General features: G+C 44.1%; 1 protein-coding gene across 3 annotated transcripts in view; it reads left to right on the top strand.

Annotated features, from left to right (window-relative positions):
* FAM219A (family with sequence similarity 219 member A) overlaps positions 1–14540 on the top strand; it is a 97427-nt gene that overhangs the window by 68334 nt on the left and 14553 nt on the right. For all 3 annotated transcript variants that reach the window (XR_013485958.1, XM_020966950.2, XM_020966948.2), the window contains exon 2: positions 11033–11132. Coding sequence is in view for 2 of the 3 variants with exons in the window: in XM_020966950.2 (XP_020822609.1) it covers positions 11033–11132 (100 nt within the window). In the remaining variant the exon portion in view is untranslated. The remainder of the gene's footprint in view (positions 1–11032; positions 11133–14540) is intronic.

Below are 14540 nucleotides of genomic sequence, written 5' to 3'. Positions count from 1 at the left end.
TTTGGAATATTTAAAATAATGGTAATAGATCATATTTTTATAGGACTTTGAAAGTTATACAGCCCTTTCCTTAAAAATCCCACGAGGGGCAAATATTATCATCCACATTTTACTGATAGGGAAACAGGCTCAGAGAAATTACATGACTCTCCCCCAGAGGCATTCTGCCAGTAAATGCCAGTCAGGATTAAAATTCAAGCCTTCTAACTGTTTACTTTACTGTAGCATGAGTATGTACTTGCATCTATACTTCTTTGAGACAAAGCTCAGTGGATCCACTCTCAATACATCCTGTTGTCTTGAGATAGTTCTTTAATGGCCCAGAGGGGGGAGAGGGGAAGCTAAGTGGCTCTATGTGACCCTGGGCAAGTCACTTAGCCTCCATTTTCCTACTTTTCCTCAACTGTAAAATAGGGATTTTAACACCTACCTCGAAGAGTTGTGAGAATCAAATGAGATAATGTTTGTAAAGCACTTAATACGCTTTCTATATAGGTGCATTTAGGTGGTGCAGTAGATAAGAGTGCCAGGCCTGGAGTCAGGAAGACCCTTCTTCTTGAGTTCAACTCTGGCCTCAGACACTTACTAGTTGTGTGACCCTGAGCAAGTTGCTTAACCCTGTTTGCCTCAGTTTCCTCATCTATAAAATGAGCTGGAGAAGGAAATGGCAAACCACTCCAGGGTCTTTGCCAAGAACACCCCAGTTGGGGTCAGAAAGAGTCAGACATGACTGAAACAACTGAACAACAATAGGCTCTATATAAATTCTTATTCCTGTCCTTCCCCTCTCATCACACCATTTCCAAATTTCTCCTTTTAGGATCTGATCAACCCGAGTTTAACCTTACTGACCTCCTTGTTGGAGTATTCCGGGATTCGGGAAGAAGTCCAAATGTATCTCATTCATACCCTGCATGATTTTATAAACTTTGATCCTGTCACCTCTCAAGCTTCATCTTGCAGACTGAAGAGTCCTAATTATATTAGTCTGTCCTTTTGTAGCCTCTCCATCATTCATTCCTTCGATCTCCTTGTTCATTGTAATTGCCCTTCTTGGGACCTTCTTCAACTTTATTATATCAAGCCCTGAAATACAACGATCAGACACATATTGGTATTCCTGGAAGTAGGGGATGAGGAGAGGAGAGGCAGCAGCTCAGACGCTGTTCCTTGATTTACACAAGGGAAAGAAAATCGTTTTCATTCTGTCTTTGGTCCCATTGCCGACAGTGGCCAACCTTTGGTCTTTGGCTGCAGTAGGACGCTGGCTGCAGTAGGACGCTGGGCTGGTGTATCAAGGAACAGGTCTGTCCTTTTCCTGGGTCATTACTTACAACTCAAAACCCATTACCTTTTAATAATTGTTTGGTTTATCTTTTGTTTAATCCATTACCTTATACTTTACCACACAAAAATGTCCTGCAGGTCTACAAGTCTATCCTTTCTCAGCTTGGCTTCTTGTTATTCAGAAAAGTTTTGTCAACGACAAACCTAGCAATTTCACTCTGCAATCTCTCTTCCAGATCACTAAGGAAAATTTTAAATAACACTGGTCTCAGTACCAGTCTCTAGGCATCCTTGAAATGAATGCTTTCCACCCAGAGAAGTTCCTTTTTATCACTGTGCTTTGTTTCCTGTTGTATCTCTTCCAAAATACATTGTCAGAATAAATACAAGAAGCAGGGGCAGCTAGGTGGCACAGTGGATAGAGCTCCAGCCTTAGAGTCAGGAAGACCTGAGTTCAAGTCTGGCCTCAGACACTTGACACTTACTAGCTGTGTGATCCTGGGCAAGTCACTTAACCCTGATTGCCTCACAAAAATAAATAAATAAATACAAGAAACTGTATTGGAATGGGGAAACACTGAACTGGCAGTTAATTAGGATACCTATGTTCTCATCCCACCTCTGGTCTTAATCTGCCACTTTATTTCTCTGATCCTCTGTTTTCTGGGGGAAATTCTCAGTTGCTTTTTAGATCTGAAGTTCTATGAGTCTAAGAATACATTCAAAAGTGCCTTCATTCAAAAGAGTGATGTTTGAGAAATTCAGGACTCTAGAACCCTGATAAAGTACCATTTATCATTCCATTCATTTGATACACCATGGACCCCAGCACATTATTCTTATCCTCAGATTACAGTATTATATAAAAAAAAAGTCTACTATCAGAATTTTTGTGCCTCAGTTTTCTCCCTCTTTGTTATGGGGTTCGTGATGGTTAGATCTCTTCCTCCTGGAGTCTCTGGGTGGTCTCACCAACCACTAAAGACTAGTCACTAGTAGGTTGTCAGCTTGGGCATCTACACCTAGGATTCCTGCAATGGTCTTAGCTTAAGCCAACTCTGGAAAAGTTATGTGTGAGGTATATGGTGCAGGTTCATGAGATTAAAGAATTTTGCTTAGAGTCTTTTGCTTCTTCTTGGAGACTTCAGTTGTGTTTTCCAGGCTTGACATACATGACTAAGTGCTATTTTCTTTGGGACATCCAATTCTGACACAGCTTTCTCAGAACAATCTTTTCTCTCCCATCTCCCATCAGAGGACTGGGTTGGAAGAAGTATGAACTCTCATGCTGCTTTGGATTGGAAAGGGAGTAGGTTCAGACACCATAACCCAGGATTAGTTGGTAGCATAGTACATTAGACCATAGCAGGATTGGCCAGGACTAGAAAATAACACTGTCCTCCACTGTGAAATGGGAATATACTACAGGGACATTGAAGAATCTAATTAGATAACCTAGGTAAAGCACTTTGTAAGCCACAAATGTTAGCTCTTGTTATTATGTGGCAATCCAATGCAACAGACGTTTACAAAGTATTATGTACAAAGAACTGTCCTAGGGACTGGAGATGATAAGATGAAAATAAAAAGTCCCTGCCCTCCAGGAGCATACATTTCCATTGAGGATTTTACACCATGTAAACAGAGACGTATACATACAGTGATTTGGAGAGGAATGAATATCAACAGCTAGGGAGAATCAGGAAGAGCTTCCCGTAGGAGGAGGCACAAAAGCCAAAGTCTGAAGGAAAATACAGGTTCTAAGAGAAAAAAAGTAAGGTGGGGTACATAGGAGAAGTAGATGAAATGCCAAATTCTGGGAACAGTAATTAGATCACTTTGGTTGAAATATAGATTTTAAAATTTTTTATTTATTTTTAGTTTTCAACATTCACTTTTATAAGATTTTTGAGTTCCAAATTTTCCCTTTCCCTTCCCTCCCCAAGGTGGCATGCAATCCGATGTAGTCTTTACGTGTACAATCATATTAAACATATGGAATATAGATTCTAAGTGGTAATGATGATAAGCCTGGAAAGATAGATGGGAAAAAAAAAAGGTAGACAGCAGCCAAATTCTGAAGGGCTTCAAATGTCAAGAAGGTTGTATTTTATCCTAGAGACAACAGGGGGCTGCTAAAGGTCTTCAGTTGAGGAATAGTGGAAGATTCTTTTGGCAGCTTTGTGGAGAATAGGTTGGTAAAAGGGGAGAGACTAGAAGTTGGAAGTCAAATTAGGTTGTACAGTCCAGGGCCTGAAATAGGGAGGTGAGATGGTTGTGAGAAATCTTGTGGAAGTAGAATCAACTGATTGGATGGGAGTTGGAGGAGGGTAAAGAAGAGGGAAGGGTTGATTATAATAAAATGAACCTGTACGTTTTGGAAGAATGGTAGGTCCCTCCACAAAAATGAGTTAAATTTGGTGGAGAAGTAGGTTTAGGGGATGAGACAATGAGTTCTGTTTTATACATGTTGAGTTTTAGATGCTAATGGGATATTCAGTTGGAGGTGTCCAATAAGTGTTAATGGGGGGCTGGATCTTAGGAGAGAGACTAGGACTGGACAGATAGATTTGGGAGTCATCTCCATAGAGATAGTAACTGAAAGCTGGGAGTTAAGCACAGCCCTTGGGAGCTGAGGGATCTCTATAAGGGGTAGTATAGAGGGCCCAAAACTTGGACACTGGCCTTTAGAATGTAAGACATGGACTGTGATCTAGCAAAGGAGAATTGAGGGGAAGGAGGGCAATGTCAAACAGGTAGGAAAACTAGGGAGAGAACAGTGTCAGGAAAACCCAGGGAGAAGAGTCTGTGTAGGAGGAATATGTGGTCAGCAGTTTCAGATGCTGAAGAGATCAAGGATTAACATATACTAGATTAGTCCTCTCCCCAGGTTGGAAACATGGGCTGCTCCTGCTATTTAGTCCACAAGCCCTTTGCTTGCTGAAAATAAGAACTAGGGCCACCCTCTTGCCCACCAGCAGGAAGAATTTCCTGCTTCAGGCAGCTTCACCTCTCTGATGGGCAGTGCCAATCATTTGAGGCCCCAGGTGTATAATATGTAGTGGTCTCTGTGGGACCACTGAAAAGGGGAGGGGTGTTTCTATTCCAGCCTCAGGCTTCAGAGGTTGAGGCAAGGGCCTGAGAGACCCTTTATGGCCCCTGGTGTACATAGTTTGGTGGAGGGCCTGGCTAGAGGCTACAAGTGCCAGTCCTAGAACAATCTGCATAATGCTGGGGACAGACACATCTTGCTATACTCACCTGGAGGCAGGATCCATGTTTTCTCCCTCTTCTTCCTCCTTTTTAATCTTCTTCCTCCTTTTTAATCTTCTTCCTCCACTGTCTTAGTATAGTAGTCTCCATGCATGTTCCAGGAAGAGTTTGCAGATGGGGAAAGAAGTGGGGTGCACCTGTAAGGAGGCTTGGTCTGAGAAGTGCCCTTGCTACTCATTGAAAGACAAGCAACCTAAATCGGGTCCCACCAGGAGCTAAAAATCTCCCTGGCCTAAGCTTCCCTACATCAGGAATGCAGCAAGCACTGAGATGATAAACCAGCTATGTTGAGGTGGTGCTACAGGGCATGGCACCTGCTTCAGAGCAGACACTTGCCCTGGCTCTCCTAGAAGCAGAGGAAGGAAGAAGGATTGGTGTGTTGCTTTTAGACAAAGTAGATCAAACACGTAATGCACGTTAAAATTGAGCGTATGGAAATTAGGACCCTGGATGGCCAATTGGAGCCCCCTCCCAGAAGAACTGAGAGACAGAAGGGTCTCCCCAGAGGTGCTGGCCATGCCCAGTCTGCAGCAAGCTCTGGTCTTTCCTATGCCTTCTGACTGCAGAACCATAAAGAGGACAGAAGAGCTACTCACACCCTGTTCCTTTACTGCAGTGGGGATGGTGACCAGGATTGCCTAGCTGGACCATAACAGAGTAAGGGCAAAAAGGAGGAGGAAGAATTAAATTCCCTGGGACTGTAGGGCTCTCAGCACATTTTCAGGAAGGAATTGAGGCTGAATTCTTCTCACTGTCGAGGCAGCTCTTCAGCCTGGCAAAACCATAGCTGTGTCAGGCCCTGCTGGGGGCTGTTAAGTCCCGCATGCAGGAAGGGACAAGGCTTGGTCTAAGCCCAGCCACCTTTAGCCAGCCCTCTGCTTCAAGGCCTTCCTGGGATCAGTCAGTAGCCAGGAGCTCTCTAGGACCTCCACCCACCAGCAGCTCCAACTTATGGGAACCCATGCCTGCTGGGCCCAACCTTTCTACCTCACTCCAAAGGGCAGCTCAAAACATCTCAAGCCAACCCTCCCCTACGTATGTCCTGCTTGCCTTGTGTGTTTGCACAGCAGCTACATCTCTTCAAATTCAGTAGGCCTTTCTTCTGCCCTTTTGTATCTCCTCCTTGTCCTTCCTTCACATTCTACTCTCTTAATTGCCCAGCAGTGTTTTTTCCAGGTCCTGTGGCCATTGCCAACAGTTTCAACATGTATTAGCTCTCCCCCACATCACCTCAAAATGCCTCCTCATCTACGTTTTAGAAGTGCCAGCCCAGCCCCGCCGGGCAGCCGTGCCTGCTCTAGCCTACTACCTCCCTATTAAGCTACCATCCCTCCTCCCATCATCTGCTTAGGCGGCAGACAAAATGGTTCTGATACTTGCCACGTGAACACCTTGTCCTCCTCTTGCTCCTCAGCCTTGCCAAGCTAAAGAACTGTTTTGGCACTAGAACACTGCAGGAAGGGAGAAGGGAAGGTTGGCAAGTGACATCTTTTAGCCGTAGGATTTCTCTTATTTACTTCAGGCCCCTCTCTTCCCTAGTGCTTGAGAATCAATCAAGGCCAAAGTAACTGACCCAGCCTGCCATTCACCACCATCAAACCCTGTGCCAACTCTGCTGAAAAGAAGACAAAGAAACAAACTGGGACCCTGCACCTAGGGGCTTCTCAGGCACTGTAAGAGAAAACAGCCTGAGAACAATGCAGGACAGCGTAGCATCAAAGGCAAGAGCGTGTGGCTCCGACTCTGACGAGCCAGAGAAAGGTGGAGAAGGGCCAGATCAGTGTGTGCTGAGGGTGACAAAGGCTTACTTCCTCAACATTTGGGTCAGTTTCTTTTTCTCTCCTTTAGCAAACACACTGGTTTCCCACCTCTTTATTTCAGAAGGAACAGAATCCAGTGGGACAGTTACATTTTCCTACTTTATTGAGTCATCACATACAGTGGGCCCAGTGCTGAGGTAATTATGGGGCTTAGACCTGCAGGGAGACTGTCCCTTGCAATTTAGGCCAACCCAGCCTGCTGTCTGACCAGTTCTGTGTAGTGTGGGCAGAGGGAGCTGCCTGAGTACGTGAATGTGAAAGGCAGTAAGGGCTCCCCACTGGGCTACCAGATTGCCTGAAATTTCCCTTTAGAACTTCAAATGCTTATTCCCCTGAGACAGATGGATGTCACATGAAGGCCTGACCTGTCATTTACTTCTGAGTGAATTAGCTTTTCGTATAAAGCCCTACTGATAACTAGATGAGAGCAGGGTTTAATAGGGGAGAAAGCTGATTTAGAGCAATGGTACTCACGCTTTTTGAGTATAGGTACCCATTTTTAACATAAATAAATTTCATAGACTTCCACATGATTGAGGAAAATGCATAATAATTTTTTTTAAAAAACCTTTGAATTCAGTGCTTTTAAGTTAACTTGAATTTTATGCATCACAACAGCATCTAGTTAAGTTTTTAAAAATAGGAAGTCATGTTTGAGATCTAATTTTTATTTAGTGTTTAGGAGGTATGCCTGCTTGTTTATGTATTCACATATGGATTTGAAGAGCCTTTGCAATAACTCCACTGGATAGGATGGATAGGGCATGGGACACTGCCTTTGGAGGTGACGGATGTGGGGCTGGTTAATGGAGCAGTGGTAAGGGCATTATTTGCCAGAAGGTGAAGAGGAACTGGGAATGATACTGGGACAAGAGATACTAAGACAAGCATTGCCAACTTTCTAGCTTTAGCAAGAGTTTTCTCCATAGCTGTAGGGAACACTATAGTCAGAGGCCACATTTCCTTGCTTTCTGATAGAAATGCCTTTGGGTTTCAGAGAGTGCCATAGCAGTTATTTATGACCCTCCATAGGTTCATCCTCAAGCCATTGTTTCTATCCTAGGCACCCACCTTTCTTTGAACCTGGTCCAACAGAAAGGAAACAGATGCCAGTGTCCGTATGGCTAGAGTTTGTGTGACTGTTCCCTCGCTTCCAATCCCCTCCATCCCTGCCCCTGAAATACTTTGCCCACCCCATTTTCTCTACCGATGGTAGATCACAGAGGAAGTTGCCACGATAATAGTAAGAATTTATTTTTATATATTATTTTACAATTTACAAAGCATTCTCCTCAAAGAATCTTCTAAGTTCCCTTCTTTCTCCAAGTTCTGTGGTCTATGACATTATGAGGTACGTAATACAAGTATTATTATTCTCATTTTACAAATGAAGATGTGGAGGCTTAGAGAGGATAAGTGATTTGTTTACTATAGCATGGGTGGGGTAATGTAGCAAAGCCAGCACTTAAACATAGGTCTGACTCCAAGCCCAGTCTATGCTTCCTCTCGTAGAGTTAGGCTTAGGTATAGGAGAAGGAGCTCTGACAGACTTGTGTTTGTCCTTATGCCTTTTGAAAAACATACCTGTGAAGTATAAAGACGTCTACAAAATCTTTATGAAGGTGATCTATCACATCTTTATAGGCGTAATTAACTGAGAGGTAAATAGAGAATGGGCACTGGGTGGTGCCATAGTGCCCAGAGTGCCAGGCCTGGAGTCCAGAAGACTCATCTTTCTGAGTTCATATCTGGCGTCAGACACTTAGTAGCTGCATCACCCTGGCAAGTCACTTACCCTGTTTGCCTCAGATCCTCATCCATAAAATGAGCTGTAGAAGGAAATGGCAAACCACTCCAGTATCTTTGCCAAGAAAACCCCTCAAGGGGTCACAAATTGTTGGACACAACTGAAATAAGTGAACAACAACAAAAATAGAGAATACGTAATCATAACATTTTATACATGCTCAAACTGTTGCTTTAGAGTACTCTTTAAGGCTTTCCTCTTACCAGGTATCTCTTGTATATATTAAGAGCATAGAAAAATCCTTAATATAGGCAACTACAAAGTTCAGCAATAACTATCAATTTTAACTGAGGTATAAAAAGGAGTATAAAAACCTCAGCAGAGGTCTTTTCATGGAAGATTTCCTGTGCATTTCTCTGTAGACATAAAGGTCCTCTATATGCTTCTACTTGTAGGTGATAGGGGCATAGCATCATAGATGGGGAGTGGCAGGGAAATGTAGAAGTTAGCTAATGCAACCCATCCTCTTCATTCCGCAGATGATGAAACTGAATGGATATTTTAATTTTTGCCTTGTCTCAATGGGTTGGAAAAGGGTGGAGAGAGGAAGAGAATTTGGAACTGAAAATAAAAATTAAATTAAAAAAAGATGGGGAAACTGAGGCTCAGAGGGGGGGAAATCCCTGTCTAGAACCACCCAGATGCCAGAGGTAGGATTTGAACCTAAGACCTCTGCCTCCAAATCCAGCATTTTTTTTTCTACTACTCCAAGAATGAAAACAAGAGGCAGAGAGGAAGACTGTGAGCCAGGTGCCATTGCCATTGAAAAAGGTGGAAGAATTTGCAGGTATTTACCCCATCAAGGTTAAAGAAGAGTCCCTTATATTCTAAACTATCCCCAGAATCACTTTCTGTGGTAACAAAGAACTGTGAAGAAAAGAGAAGCCCATCAGCTGAGGAATGGCTAAACAAAATGTACATGAATTTTATTGGAATATCACTAAGCTATAAAAAGTGATGAAGATGAAGAATTCAGAGAAGCATGGAAAGACATGAACTAATGCAAAGTGAAGTCAGCAGGTCCGAGAAGACGATGACTACAGCAACGTCAAGGCAAAGAACAGCCGACACATTGAGATTGAAAACCATGTAATTATAGAACAGAAAAGAAGCTTGGCCTTGGAAAGGTTGAGAAAATGAACCTTCTCTTTGCAGAGGAAGGGGATTATGAGTTTGAAGTGTTGTCATATGGTAAATATGTTAGTCTTACTGAACTGCCTTTTTTTTTAAAAAATCATCCTACAAAAGCAGCCAGGTGGTGCAGGGGCTAGGATGTCCGGAAGTCTCATCTTTGTGAGTTCAAATCTAGCCTCAGACACTTATTAGGTGTGTGACTTTCGACAAGTCACTTAACCTCGTTTGCCTCAGTTTCTTCATCTGCAAAATGAGCTAGAGAAGGAAATGACAAACCACCCCAGTATCTCTGCCAAGAAAACCCCAAATGTGGGATCATGATGAGTGGGACAACACTGGAAACAACTGAACAACAGCAGTTGAACAACACAAATGATGGCTTGCCACATAAGGCACTGGAGGAGGAATATATTTGGAAATGAATGTGATTTAGAAACAAAAAGCATCAATAAAAATAAAATTTCACAAGAAAAAAAGGAGAAGGGAAAATTTCCTGGAGATTGTTTTGTGACATGGAAAAAGATGGAGAGAGAGTGGTATAATTGGGATGATGTAAACTTTAAGGAGGAGAAGTTGGAGAGTAATTGTGATAAATTAAATGTTTTAAGAATTTAGGAGGAAGAGATTCATGATTTGGCCATAGGGCCCATTGGGATGGGCCACGCTGTGTTTGGGACTTTGATTTAACGCCTTCATCTCAGAGCTCAGAAAACACTTGTGTTTTGGTGTGCTTGTAACAGCAGCTTGGCACCTTGCTGGATTTGTATCTGCTTTTAGCAGTAGGAAAACTAAAGCGCTAGAGAGGGAGTAGGATGAGAAGCTAGCTCCTTAGGTCTTGCCCTCAGGCCCCACCTTTCTCTGTGAACTAGAGCAAAGCCTTGGTTCCCCAGCAGCAGTTCAAAGTGCTCACAGTTAACCCACCAGCCAGGCCAGACAACAAAATGTTTGCTTCCATCCTATTTCACCTGTCAACATCCCTCTGGCACTAAGAAGAAATTAATTGGGAGAACCAAACCCTGGGCTGTGCCGCTGGCCAAAATCCAGTCTGGGCTAAGAAGGTAGGCTCTGGAGGTCAGGTTCCAAGTAGCCTGGGGCCCCAGCCAGAGGCAGGAGACCTTGAAACTGCCACCTGTGTAACCATCCTTGTGGGACCAAGAAACGAACAAGGTGCATGATAAGGTTTGGTGCTGAGTAAGCACGTGAAAGAAGTGGATGTCTGAAAATGTTCTGGGGCTGGGCAGGTCCCTTCCACCCTATCCTCAAACGCTGCTGGTCTGGGTGTCTATGAATGCTCAAGGGGACTAACCACTCTATCTCTCTCCTCCATTTTTTCCTTTCTATCCCACCTCTTCTCTCATACCCTACATTCACAATAAGAAAAAAATCCAGGACCATATTAAGCATAAAATATTAATATGTTGATACATATTGTGACCAGAGGAGGGAGAGATTTGGGTGGGCTGGAGTAACCAAGAAAGGTTTCATAAAGAAGGTTGGAATTGAGTTGGGCCTTGAAGGATTTACAGAACATAGCAGAGTGATTAATGGGGCCCAGGCTATCTCCTCCCACTGGAAAAAGGTGAGGGGAAACAGGTCACAGTCCCCATCAACCTCTCCCTCAAGAGATCCTGAGTCAGAAAGGGAAATGAGTGTACTGAAGTCCTTTCATTTGGCTCTTAGTGACCTCTTCCCAACTGTTTTCTCTCCCCAGGATCCAGCAGCTGCATCCATCTCAGATGGAGACTGTGATGTCCGGGAAGGAGAGACTGTAGCCATGAATTACAAACCATCCCCACTCCAAGTGAAATTGGGTAAGTGTGCTCGTGGGGACCCTGGCCTACGCCCCTATAGGTAGTACTGCCAAGGATTCTTCTCATCAGAGAAAGGTGGGCAGCTCAGCACCAGAGTCCTAATATCCATGGGCTTGATCTATAATAGATTACAAGTATGCTATCCTTATCTCCTGTTGTTACAGAGTCTCTCCTTGTACCCTCCTGGGGAGGGTCAACCTCCTAGGAGCAAAAAGTGGTTAAGGAAGGATTTGGGAACTCTGCTCTCTTTGGAGACAATGGCAAGTGTTTGGGCAGGAAATGTTGTGATAGTCACTCTGCCTCCAAAATGAAGGCCTTAAAAGATAAATAGCATTTAGGCAAGCAGAAGAAGTGAGAGGTCATTCTAGTTAAGAAGAAACAGAAACAAAGACAGGGAGAAAAGAAACTGCAGGGTCCTCTAAGTTAGAGAATATCATTATGACTAGAATATAGCAATGTGGGAGGAAATCATGGAAGTTTGAAGGCTGGAAGGCTAGAATAACAGAATTTAAAGACAGAAGGTACCTTGGAATTATCTCCTAGAAACTCCCTAATTTTACATTTGAGGGAACCAAAGTTCAGAGAACATAAATGACTCGTCTGTGGTCACACTCTAGGCAGCAGAGCCAGGTCCTGTGGGTCAGATGAAGAGTCAGATCATAAAAAGCCTCAGACACCAGGTAAAGGAGGATAGACTCGATTCTCTAGTTGATGGGGAGCCATGGAAGATTTCTGAGCAAAATTACAACATGATGGAATTTTTAAGAAGTTAGACTTTATTGGAGCACAAAGATGTTCACAAGATGATCTTGAAAGCTTATCTCAGACACCACCTGGTACAGGAAGCCTCTCCGGCTTCTCCAGTGTTCTCTTCTTCCCCAAATTATTTGATATTTACTTATTTGTATACAGTGGAATATAAGCCCCTTGAGGACAAGGGCTATTTTGTCTTTATAGCCCCAGTGCCTAGCATAATGGCTTGCCCATGTTAGACACTTGATGAATGTTTATGCTCAGACATTTACTAGCTGTATAGCCCTGGGCAAGTCACTTAACCCTGTTTGCTTCAGTTTCCTTATCTGTAAAATAAGCTGGAGAAGGAAATGGCAAACCACTCCAATATCTTTGCCAAGAAAATCTCAGGTGGGGTCATGAGAAGTCAGATACAGCTGAAAATGACCGAACAACAAAAAATTTTTGAATTGGAAAAAAAAACAGGAAGCTATTGCCATAGCCCAAGAATGGGGTGTTAAGGATCCATGCAGTGAAAATTGAAGGAAGGCGAAGTATGGAAGACAAATTATGAAAGATACATTTTCACCTTGGGCATTTGCATCTCAGGGTTTTCCAGGCATCATGGTGGCCATAGCAACTGGGAGTGGAGAGATAGGGGTGATAAGGAGAAAAAGGTCTGTGAGATTCCACCATCTCTGGCAGAAGGGGCTGCTTGACATCTTCCAAGGCACAAAGTGCTTCAGAGCTGAGGACTGAGCTGCCCACTCTCATCCCCATAGCCTGCCCAGCAGCAGAGATGGCTATTCTCACTTGAATATCAACAGAGCACATATAGTCTATGCTGGGCCTGTTAGCAGCCCTAAGCCACATATATGTCACATGTGTCTGTCTTCATCTCTTCCTGTTTCCTTCTTTCCCATTCTCTGGCCCTGTTTCTCTGGGGCTCAATTCCCTCATCTGTAAAATGAGTGCATTGGACTAAATGATCTCTAAGGTCCCTTCTAGCTCTAAAATACTATGGACCAAAGATCCCTATTCTCATGTCTTTTTAAAAAAAATTTTTATTAATTTATTTTGATTTATCAACAATCACTTCCATAAGCTTTTGAGTTTAAAATTTTTCTCCCCTTCTCTCTTCCCATCCCTCCCCAAGATGGCACTCAATCTGAAATAGGCTTTATGTATATATTCCTATTGAACATATAAATTTTTTTCATGTCTTTTTTTTTCCCCCAAGATCCCTATTCTCTCTCTGCCTAACCCCTCAGGCCTCGTCCTTTCCCAGTCTGGAATATTATGCCCCATCCCCTTCCCATGTGCACCGTTAGCTTCCCCCCCCCCATTCTCCCTAACTCCTCAGTACCCTCCCTCGTCCCATTTAGCCCTTCCTCTCTCTACCTCTCTGATCCCCTATCCATCTGTGCTACCAAGAGGAAGCCTCTGCAATAAGAAATAGAATCTGGAGGCTGAAGGGGGAAGCCAAGCCCCTCAATCAATACCATTAGCATCTCCTTCTCTACTCAGCTTCCTGCAGTGGGTTATCCCTCTGCCGTCTGTCTCCCCCAGCCCCTCCTTCTGTCCTGCTGATCTTCAGCCTGGCTCCTCCAGCTGGGATTCATGCTAATTAGGTGAAGCAGCTGTTGTTTCTGTGCTGAAATTGGCAGGGGGTGGGGGGTGGGCAAGGCAATTGGTCAGAGAGTAGCTATACACAGTAGCCCCTGGGGCCTAGCCTCATTCTCTTACCTGACAGGTCCCCAGCCTTTCTGTGTGAGAAAGGCGCCTTGAAAGCATGAGCTAGGATCACTGGGGTGGATACTGGGCATGGTGTTTCCTGCCCTTGGTTGCTCAGGCTCTGGTCTATGAAGGATTAGAAGCAGCATTGCCCTGGTTCATAGAATTCCTTGCTCTAAGAAGTCCTCCCCACCCTGCCTGGAAGGAAGCAGCATGGTACATTGGAAAGCTCCTGATATTTAGAGTCTGAGACCTGTGTTCACATCCTGACTTTGTCAAACACTTAGGAGCTCTAAGTGCGCTGTAGCTTACTAGATGTCTTGGCAGGTCACTTCACATCTCTGGGTCTCAGTTTCATCATTTGTAAAATGAGAGAACTGTACTTCACCTCCAAATCTATGACCTCATGGTGTCTGAGGAGCCCCTCACCCAGCTCTGCTGCCCTCAACAGAAGGGTGTGTGACCAGAGCACCTGGCCAACTTAGTAAGGGATGTACTGCGTATGAATTCTGTCCTCAAGTGGCCCTTCTCTGAGTGCTTGTCCCCTGCAAGAGCCTAACACACACACACACACACACACACACACACCCTAACCCCCCCTCACCATGCCTGGTTGTCTCCTCTCACAATCTTTTTCTGTTCAGAGCATTTGGCCCCATAAAAGATCCAGCCCTCAGCCTTGGGCCTCCTTCATCAGCATCAGCAGGGCCTTGGGGGAGGAGGGTGATAAAGGAAGATGTAGGGTGGAAATTGGTGTGGGGAACTTAAGAGATTGGCATAGGAAAGTGCGTAGAAAACTAGTGAAGACAGAGAAGTCTGTTGGCAGATAGAAATAGATGCTTGGAGTCGAGGCATAGAGGGAAGAGACAGGAACCCTCAAAGGCTGCCATCAGGGTAGGAGCTTCCTGAGCTCCTGGCTCCCCACCAGGGCGAGTGCCCTTC

This window comes from Phascolarctos cinereus, unplaced genomic scaffold, assembly GCF_003287225.1.
Source record: "Phascolarctos cinereus isolate Bilbo 61053 unplaced genomic scaffold, phaCin_HiC Scaffold_4;HRSCAF=312, whole genome shotgun sequence".
Lineage (NCBI taxonomy): Eukaryota > Metazoa > Chordata > Mammalia > Diprotodontia > Phascolarctidae > Phascolarctos > Phascolarctos cinereus.
Note: the sequence above shows the minus strand (reverse complement) of the source record. Positions and strands in the feature narration are given on the sequence as shown.